General features: G+C 41.7%; 2 protein-coding genes across 10 annotated transcripts in view; one reads left to right on the forward strand and one right to left on the reverse strand.

Annotated features, from left to right (window-relative positions):
* The window catches only part of LOC118359785 (pleckstrin homology domain-containing family M member 2), a 28,822-nt gene extending 22,352 nt beyond the window's left edge, over window positions 1–6,470 (forward strand). For 2 of the 8 annotated variants that reach the window (XM_035738513.2, XM_035738514.2), the window contains 5 exons: window positions 276–341; window positions 667–826; window positions 1,629–1,808; window positions 2,657–2,773; window positions 2,933–6,470. In XM_035738513.2, coding sequence (XP_035594406.1) covers window positions 276–341; window positions 667–826; window positions 1,629–1,808; window positions 2,657–2,773; window positions 2,933–3,070 — 661 coding nt within the window. In that variant the 3' untranslated portion in view covers window positions 3,071–6,470. Of the gene's footprint in view, window positions 1–249; window positions 827–1,628; window positions 1,809–2,656; window positions 2,774–2,932 lie in introns of those variants that run through there. The other 6 variants (XR_004820747.2, XM_035738517.2, XM_035738519.2 and 3 more) reach the window with 6 other exon arrangements.
* A 123-nt stretch (window positions 6,471–6,593) lies between these two features.
* On the reverse strand, window positions 6,594–13,745 carry LOC118359786 (tripartite motif-containing protein 16-like). 2 transcript variants are annotated; one of them, XM_035738521.2, is made up of 8 exons: window positions 12,854–13,745; window positions 10,957–11,052; window positions 10,395–10,628; window positions 8,241–8,391; window positions 8,022–8,081; window positions 7,878–7,940; window positions 7,702–7,755; window positions 6,594–7,586 (listed from the first exon to the last, which is right to left on the reverse strand). In XM_035738521.2, the coding sequence occupies exons 1-8, from the start codon at window positions 13,466–13,468 to the stop codon at window positions 7,018–7,020; spliced, it is 1,842 nt and encodes a 613-aa protein (XP_035594414.1). In that variant the 5' UTR covers window positions 13,469–13,745; the 3' UTR covers window positions 6,594–7,017. The 2 variants fall into 2 exon arrangements, with proteins under 2 accessions (XP_035594414.1, XP_035594415.1); XM_035738522.2 differs by having other exon boundaries at window positions 7,392–7,524; window positions 12,854–13,744.
* Between the last annotated feature and the right edge of the window lie 627 nt (window positions 13,746–14,372).

Raw genomic sequence — 14,372 nt, forward strand, 5'->3', positions numbered from 1 at the left:
TGTGCTCAAAGCAATAGTATAAACTGGGTTGTTCAAGCCCTGGATGCTGATTGGCTGAAAGCCATGGTATATGAGGCCATATACCACGGGTATGAATTAAAACTACTTATTTACTGTTCTAATTACATTGGTAACCTTTTTAAAATGGTAATAAGGCACCTCATGGGTTTTGGGGGACTAACAGCTTAGCTGTAGTATATTGTCCATATACCACACCCCCTTGAGCCTTATTGCTTAAATATATTTCAGTATGTGTTCCTGTTGTCCTTGTTCAGCAAAGGGGTTCTCTACCAGTATACAGAGAAGACTGATGCGACACCACTAATGTCCATCACTATGGGGTAAGGCATGCACGCTGTGTTACTGCTCATCCTCCAACATGTGTGTTGTGTCTGTTTATGATGGGATTGTTTCCACAAGGGAATGGATCTGTTCCTAGCGCTTTTATGGATCAAGTTGTTTGGACAATTGCACTGGGTTCAAACGTAGGTGATTGCACTTATTTTGCTGAATTTTCCAAAGTCATAATTTGATGAAATACCAATAGTTGGGTATCTACTGCTATGAAAATATATATTTTTGTAAATAGTAGGCTATTGACTTTTCCTATTTTCCTTGTTTGACCATCTTCTGTGTGCTCTCTCCCACCCTTCCTCGCTCTCTCAGGGGCGGGTACTGCGGAGGTTGCCGGCGCTCCAACAGCACAGAGCAGCCTCATGCCTTCCAGGTGATCCTGACAGAGCGGCCTCCTCTGGAGCTGAGTGCCGACAATGAGGGAGACATGGCCGACTGGATGCTGGTGCTCTGCCAGTCTGTCTCCAAAGGGGTGAGGGCATACACACACACGCTGCACTCTGACACGCATGCACCGTGAGAATAATGAGAGTGAGCATGGCTGACCATGCAGATTTTGCCATGCTATAGCCATGAGGGGAAGAAAACCCTACTAGATTTAAAAAATATTTTTGCATGAACTGTCCCACACCATGTCATTCCCTATCTCCCAACATTGAGTTCAGTTCCTCCAGGTTCAATCAAAGATTCACTGCAGACAAGGAATCTTTCTCTGATTTTTAAATCAGAAATATGTTTGTTTTCATTTAGTTCATGGTTTTTCTACATAGAATTGTTGTTGTTTTTGTACCGTCTATATCCAATCTTTTTTATATAAACATTTCCGGGATAGAAAAAGGTTTTCAGTGTGAACTTAACCGATTAAAACGATATAAAGTATGCCGAAATCATAATGGACCTAATATACTTTTTCAAAAAGATCTTAGAGAACGAACAATATTTTTGTCATGGCATGGGCACACATTGATTGTATGTTTGAGTCACTCGGGATAACATAAGCCATGGCAAAATGTGTAGAATTGCAGGAAATTAGCTTTAAAAGCTACATTTTGCAGCCAACAGGAGGGCATCTAAAACTGCATCATTGGCCACAACCCTGCCATGCCCACCACCTAATCCAGAATTTGGTCCAGAAAAAAATCTGTCGTTTTAACAGTAGCTCTGAAGTAGATAGGTTATGTATATCTGTATTTTATCAATAAATTAGACTGGTTTCCCTATATCACCCCCCACCATAGCTGTTTTTATTATTTAAACCTCCCTTCTTTCTTCAGGTGATCCCCCAGGGCGTGGCCCCCACACCGTGTATTCCTTGTTGCCTGGTGGTGACAGACAGGAAGCTGCTGACATGCCACCAGGACTGCCAGACTAGCTTCTTCCGCTCGCTGGGCGGAGCTGATCTCTCTGATGTCACTGCTGTCAGTCTGGAGGACGACAAAGAATACTGTGTTGTTGTGAGTCACCTCACGCCTGCCTTGTCCTCACTTGCCTGTGCCCTCTAGTCTTTTCTCTTTGTCTCAATTAAAATTGAATTTGTTCTATTGAACATGCCACCACTATAAAAGCATTTTAATTATATGAAGAATCTTGTAGATCAGTGGTTCCCAAACTTTGTTTGTAGTCCCGTACCCCTTCAAACGTTCAACCTCCAGCTGTCTACCCCCTCTAGCACCAGGGTCAGCACACTTTCAAATGTTTTTTTTTTTGCCATCATTGTAAGCCTGCCCCACACACACACACACACACTGAGTTTTTGTCACAATCCGGCTCGTGTGAAGTCACAAGAGCTCTTATAGGACAAGGGCACAAATAATAATATAATAATAATCAATCATTTTGCTCTTTATTTAACCATCTTTCATATAAAACCTTATTTGTTAATCAAAAATTGTGAATAACTCACCACAGGTTAATGAGAAGGGTGTGCTTGAAAGGATGCTCATAACTTTGCAATGTTGGGTTGTCTTATTTAATTTTCCGCACACAGTCTGTGCCTGTATTTAGTTTTCATGCTAGTGAGGGCCGAGAATACATACATACACCGTAGCCAAATACATTTAAACTGTTTTTCACAATTCCTGACATTTAATCCTAGTAAAAATTCCCTGTCTTAGCTCAGTTAGGATCACCACTTTATTTTAAGAATGAAATGTCAAAGATTTATTTCAGCTTTCATTTCTTTCATCACATTCCCAGTGGGTCAGAAGTTTACATACACTCAATTAGTATTTGGTAGCATTGCCTTTGTCTGTATTGCTCTTGCCATAATTATTATTGTTATTATTATTATCTCTGTATATAGGAGTTTGCAGTGGATAGGGCTCAGTTCCTGCCTCCCTGGGTGTTGTACTTCAGCGGATGTGAGGAGAGAGACCGCCTGCTGGAGGCGCTAGAGAGTGCCTGGAGAGACATTTTCCAGGTAAGGGAGAGAAGGATCGAAGAGGAAGGGGTTTGAGACAGGCAAGGATCACGGTAAAAAAGGATCAGCTCAATAACATGATTTCCCTGTGTCTCTGTCCCTCTCTTGCTCTCTTTGTCTCTCGCACTTTCTTTTCAACCCTCTTTTCTTGTGATCCAGGTGTGTCTGCCTCGTAGGAGGGTGTCAGAGCCGTCGGTGCAGAAGCATTGTGGCGAGGCCTTGGCTCTGATGAGGAGTGCCTGGCAGAGAAGTGACAGCCTTGCCCGGGGACGTGCCCAGAGAGAGCCCTGGTGCTGACAGACTGGTGGATGGACAGATAGGACAAAAGGCTTTCACTAACACTCCTATCTATTCCTACTCTACACATCAGGGTCATAGTCAATTGCATTCAAATGTTATCAATTCTGCAAGTGAATAGAAAATGTACCATTATTTTCTATGTGGATTTGTCAAATTTAATTTCAACTGGGTGACTGAGTTTGAATGGAATTCACACCAAACCTGTTACATATATGAAAACAGCCATATAGATAGAGGGAAACGCACCCTCCGTTGTGTCTACATTATGAAGAGTATACGGTAAGTTAAGCATATGAGGATGTGTCTTTATGGGATGTTGCGAGACAGACAGCAGTTTGAATCTCTGTTCACACTCCTGGCCTTCACAAATATGTATGTAGGGCTGTGACAGTCATGGCATTTTGGATGACGGTTATTGGTCAGGCAAATGACTGGTCACTGTTTTAATCGTTTGAGTAGCAAAATGTTTTTTATATAATATATATATGTATAATTTTTTTTTTAAACACTAATTTTCTCCTCTCCTTCGCTCCTTACTGCACGTGCTGCTTCTGCAGAGAGGGGGTCATTGCCTAGGCAACTGAAGACTGTTGCTAAAACATCTTGCTTGTTTCAGCAAGGAGCAACAAAGTTTCATCATGTTGTAAAGAGTCCATGTTACCTCTGAAAGGGACTCAACTGCACAATGCCTGTGGTCCTGTCTTCAGTCAGCTCATTCAATGTAAAAACAAAAAAAAACATTTTTTACTGTTATTTTATTTTCATGATTGTCTTCATCCATAATCGTCAGTTACACAATTACACGGTAGTTGTGCCAGCCCTGTATGTATGTATGTATGTATGTATGTATGTATGTATGTATGTATGTATGTATGTATGTATGTATGTATGTATGTATGTATGTATGTATGTATGTATGTATGTACGTTCTGCTTGACTTTCCTCTTCTCGTTGAGTCGGCCGTCAGGGGAGGAGGTGCACTCGTTATAGAATAAGACGTTCACTCACATATGAGGTTCTTTTGAACCTTAACCAACACACTACATGTCTAGTGCGTATGTAAAACGCGGTATAGTATTGAATTATAGTATTGTATTTTTATCAATCCTTACGCAAATGTACATTGCCCATCTCTCCATGAATCCAGACCTACATTGATTTAGTCTTGTATAGGTTTGTCTGTTGTCAAATACCTCAAACAAAACCCTTCTCTCCCATGCAAAGGTTGTGATAGTTATTCTTCAGTCACTTGAAGTGGCATACACTATTAGTTACAGCACTCATCTCTTGCCTTGGTCGGCCGTCTTGGTTTACCATTGGGTTTTCCACCTTTTAGTTATGTCGGGTTGGATGGTCAAAGTTAATATTAAAGTATCAGAGCGGAGAATGGTCTCAACCTAGCATGGATACACTTTTAACAAGAAGGATGAGAGGAGAGAGTAACTTGCTGTTGAATGCGAGATTGCACATTGCTTTTGGGTTTCAGCCGTGGTGATTTTATTTGAGGGTATTGATAAGTTCATTGGGGTTCTGTGCGAAGTTCATGTTCAGTGCTGCTTTTAAATATAAGCACCAATGGGAGCAAATAGTTGTTTATTTGTAACACGACCTGTTATGTGAGTCTAATTGTATGCAATTTATAAAGGGGATATATTTGCTTTTATTTTGCGTGGTTTGTTCTAGTCATTTGGCACACACCTCTATCCTTTGAGGGGAGTGTCTGTCATTGCATTGTATGTGTTGCAAGTGGCCTGGTCAAGATGTGGGATATGTCAATGTTCTACAACAGGTGGAGGCATCAGTGCATCCCTACTTTATTGCACAACGTGTCATTTTATTGCTCTGGAGACTCTGTTGAGCAATGACAGACCATTGCTTTTAGTCCAGTAGTTATAGTACAACCAGTCCATATGCATTAGTAAATAAATAAAAAGCAGTTTGACTAGAGATGACACTACTTTATTCATATGATTTGTCATCGCATTAATCCAATTTACCCCTTACAATGTATCCCCCACATAATTAAATGCAAATCCTCACATTCATTTGTTTGACAATGTAGCTAATTATTTATGTAGACATGTTATGTGAAAGTAAGATTTTTGTGTTGCTGTTGACAAGAGGGGAATTTATCCAATGCCATGGCTATCCTGAAATTGCTCAAGGGCAGAGTGATGCTAAGACTTTAAAATGTATGCCAAACAAAAAACTGGTGATTGTAAAGTTAAACAAACCATACAACTCTGCACAAGGACTACTTTGAACTATTTCCACAGAACATTTGACAAAAACACATCTACTTGAACAGTAAATGTGTTTGTCAAATTTTCAATTAAAATTTTTAAAAGTCATCGTTGTGGTTTGTTTAATTTTGCAATCAGTTTTTTGTTCACCATAGATTTTTTTAAAGTGAAAAATCTTGAGTCTCAGGATCACTCTGTTACTGTGGAATTTACTTCAATCATCAGGAGAATGTTTCTGGAGGCTTTCAGTTTAATTGCCTGTTGCTCCTAATAATCGTGTCCCTTTTCATTACCTTCATTTGATTGGCGATAATGGCCTCAGGCCCCGTTTTGACCAAATAAACTACTACTCTTGAATGTGGCCTTATACTGCTGCTGGCTGATTAAAAATCAGTGAAATTAATTTGCTGGGTTGTGAATACACAATGTGTGTGTTCCCTGTCCTCCAATTGCATTATAGTATTCTATTCTACTGTTTCTGTAGGCGTGGGAAGCCGACATCCCAGAGTATAGCTTCTCAGGTTAGAAATGTTACAAATAATTTAAATGTAGTACCCTAGATCCCATGCAGAAAAGACCCAACACCTCAAGCCAGAGAAACCATGTCCTACATTTTAGTTTCAACTGACTTCCGCTATTTTATATCCCCTTTCTTTTGTTGGTACTTATCCCTTAGTTTTCTAAGCAGTGGAGTTAGAGAGCTCACTGGAAGTAAGAATGTTAAATTATGTTCTAGAGAAATGTACAATTGCGATACTTAAGTATTTGAAAGGTTTGTCAATATTTGATTGAGGAAAGGAAATATGAAGCATCTTGGCTTCATATCCAGAGTTAAGTGAAGTTTGTCTTTATGAACAGTAATTTAAATGTTGGACATTGCTGGCCAATGGTGGATTACTTCTTTTGATTGACTACTTGTGAAAATAAAATAGTTTTTACGTTTGTTTTTATATCTATATATATATTCTTTGTATTGTGTTTAGCTGTCTTTTTTTTATTTGAAATGTATGAAACTAATGGGATTGCTCTATTGTATGATAACCTGTGATCATCACACTAAAACCTGCATGTATTTAGTGTTTTTATATTGCTAATAATGAATGTACAAAAAACCTTGTGAATAGAACAACATGAATAAAGAAATTCAAACCATAGCTTTTCAACAACTAGTCTTTGTTTTAATGACCTTAACACGGGTGTTCTAAGCTAAGTTATTGAACAAAGTCCCTGCCGTCTGTGGATGCCTGGCTTGTAACTATGACTATGGAGAGTAAAGGACTAGACTATTCTCTCAGCAGCCTTTTTTTGGTTTCCTGTTTTGCTTCGGTTTAATTTAGCTGTGTTTTTGTTAGGATTTTAGTTTCTTTGAAATTAATATAAGGCACCTTTTGGTCTTTGGAAGCGCTATCTAAATCCCATGTATCTATGTACCGGAATGTAACAGTTATTAACTGTGGTTACTACTAAAGCATTCTTGTGATCAACACCATGAGGGATACCATGTCCAGAAGCCCCCATAACCCCTTGGAACTTGTAGATCAGAAAAGATTGGATAGCTAAGGATAACAAATATGGCACTGAGCAGCTTGATACAAAACTTTGATACATTACAGATTGGGATCATTGTCGTTCTGAATGCAAAATAGCCTAATAATATGTGAAACAATCTTACAAGTCAGTTGCAAAGAGTGATTGGCATGTCTATGTCCTCAATTGTCGTTGTCTCCCCAATTGGCAAAGTATCAACGAGGATTGTACCCCAACACCAAAACCAGGATACAGTGGCTCTGAGAAGTCCTCTGACAAAAAACTATGGAGCAGAATCATGGAGGAGTCAGATATGCTGTAAAAAGACAGAATTCCTGCTTTGTGATCTAAATAAACCCCTATTCTAGGGGATGAGACCTTGGCAGTGATCTTGGTTTCAATGTTATCGTGCCATGCTGAGTAACTGGTGTCAGAGCACTGTAAGCTCCATGACTTTACATTGTACCCCAGGCCACACGCTAGTCCCCTGCCTCCCCTCTGAATGCTCTCATAGGTCACTCCAATGAACACTCCTTTGCCTCTCCAATCTGCCTCCCAGTAGTAACGGGAACCGGTCAAGCCCTCCCAGCACAGCACTTGTTCCCAGAAGTCAAAGGTCTTCGGGAGACGTGACCTGGTCCTGGATTGACCTCTGGACTTGACCAGAGTCACCTTGCGGTTCTGGTCAGAGAAGCACAAGTTGCGGTGTGCTGTATCAGTGTCTAGAGTGAGTTGAAAAGCATCTGAACAAAAAGAGACGACAGTCTTCACTGTTCGGGTTATTCTCTTTCACATTCCTTCTTGTTAAAACTAGCCTTACTGTACATGCAAAGCCATAACTCTGTTACAATGACTCACAGTGTAAGAAGTCGGGTCTGGTCTTAGGAATTCCAAATGTGAAATCTCTGCTTACTGGAGAGACGAGTGTTAGTATTTTAGTTAACAGATTGGGCATTCGACTAGTTGTAGAGACACTACCTTAGGGTCCACATTCAATAAATAATATTCTGCAACGAAAATAAGGATACACTTACTGCTCCATGCTTTTTGCAATGGCACCGGTGGCATTGGCTGGCATTCAGAATGGGCTCTTCTCACTTGAAGAAAAAGTGGAAAATCCATGATTTCATTTTCATTCTTTGGTGTGCAGGAAAAAGGACGAGAGGCAAATGTCTTACCTTGCCTGCCCTGAGGTTTGGTCATGGGTACTGGAGATTCCAAAATGTCCACATTTGCAACTGCAAAGAGGATCAAGAAATGCCCAAATAGGTTATTGTAAGTTTGTATTCTTGTATTATCTTTCCATTTAAACAGAACAATCCTCCATTCACAGACTGAAGAAAATCTCACCGCTGCCACCAATTTCACAAGTAAAACGTTTAAGTTACCTTACTAACCTGCTTGTTTAATCTTTTCTAAGAAGTCAACATTCATGTCCTTAAGCAGCTCCTTGAATTCAGTGATAATTGACATCACAGCTCCAAATGAATGTCTTTCACTGATAACACTAGGTTCACGATCCGGCAGCAGGCTGATGGGTTGCCACCTCTACAGAGACCAGAGAAGCATTAATCAATAAGTTCGTTTTTTTTCTTCTTTTGGTATAATTTCAGTTTTTGGTCTCATACCTTCCTTATTATGTACTGTTACGAAACCAATAACTGGCCTGCTAATATCGTTGCACTCACTAAGTCTAGGGTCTTAGTTAACTGTCTGTAACCTGATTTGATGTGTGCATAAATGTGAGAAGTAAACGTGCGTGACGAGGTATTGAATGTACAGTCGTGGCCAAAAGTTTTGAGAACGACACAAATATACATTTTCACAAAGTCTGTTGCCTCAGTTTGTATGATGGCAATTTGCAAACACTCCAGAATGTTATGAAGAGTGATCAGATGAATTGCAATTAATTGCAAAGTCCCTCTTTGCCATGCAAATGAACTGAATCCCCAAAAAACATTTCCACTGAATTTCAGCCCTGCCACAAAAGGACCAGCTGACATCATGTCAGTGAGTCTCCCATTAACACAGGTGTGAGTGTTGACGAGAACAAGGCTGGAGATCACTCTGTCATGCTGATTGAGTTCGAATAACAGACTGGAAGCTTCAAAAGGAGGGTGGTGCTTGGAATCAGTTCTTCCTCTGTCAACCATGGTTACCTGCAAGGAAACACGTACCGTCATCATTGCTTTGAACAAAAAGGGCCTTCACAGGCAAGGATATTGCTGCCAGTAAGATTGCACCTAAATCAACCATTTATCGAATCATCAAGAACTTCAAGGAGAGCGGTTCAATTGTTGTGAAGAAGGCTTCAGGGTGCCCAAGAAAGTCCAGCAAGCGCCAGGACCGTCTCCTAAAGTTGATTCAGCTGCGGGATTGGGGCACCATCAGTACAGAGCTTGCTCAGGAATGGCAGCAGGCAGATGTGAGTGCATCTGCACACACAGGGAGGCGAAGACTTTTGGAGGATGGCATGGTGTCAAGAAGGGCAGCAAAGAAGCCACTTCTCTCCAGGAAAAACATCAGGTACAGACTGTTATTCTGCAAAAGGTACAGGGATTGGACTGCTGAGGACTGGGGTAAAGTCATTTTCTCTAATTAATCCCTTTTCCGATTCTTTGGGGCATCCGGAAAAAAAGCTTGTCCCGAGAAGACAAGGTAAGCGCTACCATCAGTCCTGTGTCATGCCAACAGTAAAGCATCCTGAGACCATTCATGTGTGGGGTTGCTTCTCAGCCAAGCTCACTCACAATTTTGCCTAAGAAAAAATATTTACTCTTTGCATCAACTTCATGTAATTGTCAATAAACGCCTTTGACACTTATGAAATGCTTGTAATTATACTTCAGTATTCCATAGTAACATCTGACAAAATATCTAAAGACACTGAAGCAGCAAACCTTGTGGAAATTAATATTTGTGTCATTCTCAAAACTTTTAGCCATGACTGTGCACCCATGAGACTGCCACTTTACTTTAGGCCCAGGGCCAGCTCTTTCTTGACCAAGCTGATTATTAATTGTTCAGATCATGACAAAACATAAATATGTACAAAAAGAAAGAAACAAAGGCATGCCCATAGAACCAGCAGCCGCACAGCTTTTCCAGCTGGAAAACTGACTGAGGCTGCGTTTAGATGATTGATGCAAAAACCATCATACAGTCAGCATGGGGGACAAGAAAACAAGAGAGGGTGGCGGCAAAAGCAAGCCAGCGAGACGGTACGCGTTGCTATGGTGATTTCCGTTAAACAGTGCAAATCAACATCCAGCAGAAAACAACGCTAAGGCAGATATATGAAATATTTGAACTCTGGCGGCAACTCCCGTCTACCGTGGCTGCTGACACCATTCACCGCCAGCCTCAACGGCATTTACCGTCATATTCTCATTGAAAACAATGTCATCCTGTTTGCTGTCTACCTCATACCATCTAAATGCAGCATTAATTGTGTGCACGTGTCAGCTTATAAAGACTTGGCTCAGCATTGAGACCCGGTTGGCACTACCACCTGGGGGATGGCATGTGTGTGTGTCCCAAAGGGAAGTTACCTGGAGAAAGAGTATGCTGTCTTGTGTTTGGGCGAGTTTCTCCAGATCGCTGTTTCTCCTTTGCAGTATTGTTATGTCCTGTCTCAGTCGTGTCTCTGCTCTTGCTGCCTGAGCAGCCAGAGTCTTCTCCCTATCTTTGATGGAGTCCCTCACCTCTGCTCTCCTCTTTTCTAGGGAGTGGATCAGCTCAACGAAGATCATGTCACTGACCTCCACTGCAGCTTGTGCAAATCCCTACAGGGAGTGGGAGTACAGTCAAACATGGGCTCTATTCCAATATTCACTCTACCATAGTACTACTTAGCAATGGTCCGGGCATGCATTCTAAGTGGTATGTTAGTAAGAGAATGGGAACCTACATATCATATTCTGTTTAGTCGACAGCATCCTAGTTGTTTAGTCAATCATTTTATGTCATCATCAAGGCTCTATTTTGGAACATAGGATACGTTAATGAGGAGGACCATCCTCCTGCCTGGACGAGCCTCCACTGGCACAGCAAGCCGAAGGGTGGCAAACTCAATGGTGACTCAGTAATGTTATCTACTTTTTTGTAACTCACTTTAAGAGATCCCGCAGCATCTCCCAGTTGTGTCAGCAGCTCCTCTTTCATCTGGAGTTTACTGTTGGATTTGATCTGTTCCACTGCCAACAGTGCCTTAAGGAACAAACCCATACATTTCAGTTAAGAAGGCCATAATAATTCTCACTCCAACATGCAATATGGTAGGCCATACTGACCTAAGAACAGTAGGTTTGAGTTGGAACTGTATTCAAAACATTGCATACTGTCCCACACCTACCACTCTCGTTCCAACAGATCATACTTTAATTTACTTTAAATGTTCCACTTGTGCATATCTAGAGGTCTTGTTCATGGAGCTACTCACTGACAATATTTATCTAATTACCCACATACAAATGAAAACCCACCTGCTGCTTGACAATTGACAATTCGCTATGACCCCTTGCCGTTCCTCAAGTTATAAAGCGTTAATGTTTGTTGCGTACTGGACCTTGGCAATCTGTGTGAAATTTTAACTAGTTATAGTTAGCTAACAAACGAACTACTGTGAACAAATGTTTTCCCTCTACAGTATATGGTTAATTTTCAGAATGAGAGAATTAGGTGAAACTTGGGCGTTGCTTGTTATTAAACAAGTGTATCTGGAGCTGGGCCTGGCTTGAGATGGATGCCACCATAGAGGTGAAAGGAACACCATAGACTTTCCCTCTTTCTCACTTTTTCAATACAGTGGATAAGAAGGGGTATGCCAGCTGTACTCTCTGCCTGAAAGAGATCAATTATTCCAACAAAGAATGCTGGCACATTGTAGAACAGATGTCCATAAGCAGAACGTGTACAATGTAATAATTTGCAGTGTAGCCCAAAGATATTGCTTTTGTGTTGAACTTGACAGTAACACTTGTGTGTGAATGGGATTATAACATGTTTTACTCAGTGAATGTTATTTCTGCACACATGTAGTTTTGTGCACTTGATCGATGTCTAGTGGCCACTATTATAGAGCAAAAATAGAAAGTATATTTGTTTAATTCTATTTCTACTTTAAAATGTGTTTAGATGCGTGTGGTCACACACGTTCTATTATAAAGAATGGCATGGCTAACTGCAATATTTGTGTATTGTTCTTTCTCAATTGCAGTAAAGTCTAGGCAACAAACAACATTGGATTGCTTTCTTTACATTTTTTAGCTGTGAGTTAGGTTCACATTAACCACTTTTCATTTTACACACAGACTGATCATGTAAATCATATTATTTTTTGTTTAATTAGTTAACCTGCATTTCCCCCAAGCAGGGATTTTTTGCATGTTTCAGTGACCTTTTTGGGCCCTCAGCAGTTTGCATCCCTGGTGCTTCTGTAACAGATGGTTATCCAGGTGGACTCTAAGGTGAGACTGGCAGTAGGACAGCTTACACTCCCGACGGGCCTTGACAGACTTTGCCTTCCTCCCAGCCTCTACACGAGTACACACCACGTCTTCAGTCGAGCAAAGTAATCTACTTTGGCTTCTCCACCATCTTTTCCAGCATTGGTTTCTTAGTGTGGGGCACCTGCAGAATGTCTCTCGACAGTAAGGACAGAAGGAATCTTTGTTGCTGCTGCTGATACTACCACTCTCATCCAAGCATTTTCTGATACAGTCGAGGCAGAAGTTGCGTCGGCATGGAAGATGTCAGAGTGTTCAAACAGACTTGACAGCTGATGTCCTCCCACTGTTTACCCCTCTCCCTATCCTCTCCCTATCCCTATCCTCTCCCTATCCTCTCCCTATCCTCCCCCTATCCTCTCCCTATCCTCTCCCTATCCCTATCCTCTCCCTATCCTCTCCCTATCCTCCCCCTATCCTCACCCTATCCCTTTCTCAAGACTAGAAGCTCACTTACAATATTTATTGAATTATCCAAATGTCCTTTGGTTATGAAAACCCACCTGTTTCTTGGCCCGTTCAGTCTCAGCGGAGACAGTTTGGTGGCTTTTGTGTTCCTCAACTGCACACAGAGAACAGATACACCTCCTCTCAAGTCTGCAGTACAAGTCCAGCGGTTTGTCATGCTGGGGACACAGCTTCTCCAGTTGCAGCTCCTTGACCACCACACCCACCAGAGTGTGCTTCTGTAACAGAAGGATATCCAGGTGGGCTCTAAGGTGAGACTGGCAGTAGGACAGCTTACACTCCCGACAGGCCCTCACAGCCTTTGCCTTCCTCCCGGACCCTAGAAGAGTACACACGTCACACACCACGTCTTCAGGCCCATCGTACACATACCCAGGAGAGGTATCGAGTAAAGTAGTCTTTAGCTTCTCCACCATCTTTTCCAGTATTGAGTTCTTAGTCAGTGTGGGGCGCAATCTGAATGTCTCTCGACAGTAAGGACAGCAGGAAACCGCGTTGCTTCTGCTGCTGATACTACCACTCTCATCCCAGCATTTTCTGATACAGTCGAGGCAGAAGTTGTGTCCACATGGAAGAGTTGTAGGCTCTGTTAGGGTGTTCAAACAGACTGGACAGCTAATTTCCTCCTTTGTCCACAGCTTAGAGGCCATTTCGTCCAAGTGTATAAAAAACAAAAAAATACTGTTGTTTTATAACAGTGGTTCAGCATGAAGTTTTGTGACTAATGTTACCTATCAAGAAGTGTGGCAGCTTGTAACATTCCGAACTCCTGAGTGATGAACCAGTTTTAAACTTACTGGAAACAAGGAGCTCCTTCTGACACATGAGAATGCACGCATCACTTTTAGAATGCAGTTGTACTGTGTAAGCTTTGGCTTGTTTCCTCATTCTTGGCTAGTGGTTGGTGTCATGTTTTAATGAGCACAAAGGATCTGTTGTTCCTCCTCTTGTAACAGCAGGAGTCCCGGCATGAGTGGCATTGACACTGTCTCCCCTTCTCTCCTCCTCCCATCCCCTTCTCAAATCTAGAAGCTTCCTAGAAGCTCAGCTTTATAACCCCTCTCTGGCGATTGTTAATATTTCACACTACCCCCACCCCCTTCCACCTCTCTCTCTCTCCCTATGTTGTGACTGCGGTAATGGGGGAGGGGTAGAGATGAAAAGCAGCAGATGGAAAACAAAAACCAAGAAGCACGTGTGTTCTTCTGAATCAGAACATCTCTGCAGTTTTCGGGCATGAAAAATCTATCCCAATCCAACAAACAAAGCCCCACCCTGGTCCCTTATGTTAAGACCGTATCTATGTACTGGTGTATTGGCACATTTGGCAATACCGATAAGTGACTTGGCTGTGAGAGAGGTGTGGCCAAGCTGAAAGGGCTGGGCTTCTTCTATTGGTAATAATGAATTATTCATGAGTATGTGCCAGTGGGAGAACCAATACACACATTGTGTGTATTAATGAAGACTGAGGCAATACACTCCGACAGGAAGATCAGAAAACTCCCCTCCCCTCTCATATGCCCTACAGCATTCACCACCCCTAAGATAATG

This window comes from Oncorhynchus keta, chromosome 27, assembly GCF_023373465.1.
Source record: "Oncorhynchus keta strain PuntledgeMale-10-30-2019 chromosome 27, Oket_V2, whole genome shotgun sequence".
Taxonomy (NCBI): Eukaryota; Metazoa; Chordata; class Actinopteri; order Salmoniformes; family Salmonidae; genus Oncorhynchus; species Oncorhynchus keta.

Coding starts and splice junctions, on each gene's coding strand:
- LOC118359786 (XM_035738521.2), bottom strand. CDS start 13,468: ATGGCCTCTAAGCTGTGGACAAAGGAGGAAATTAGCTGTCCAGTCTGT. Junction 10,629..10,956: donor ATGCTGCGGGATCTCTTAAA/GTGAGTTACAAA, acceptor CACTCCCTGTAG/GGATTTGCACAAGCTGCAGT. Junction 8,082..8,240: donor AGAAAAGATTAAACAAGCAG/GTTAGTAAGGTA, acceptor TCCTCTTTGCAG/TTGCAAATGTGGACATTTTG.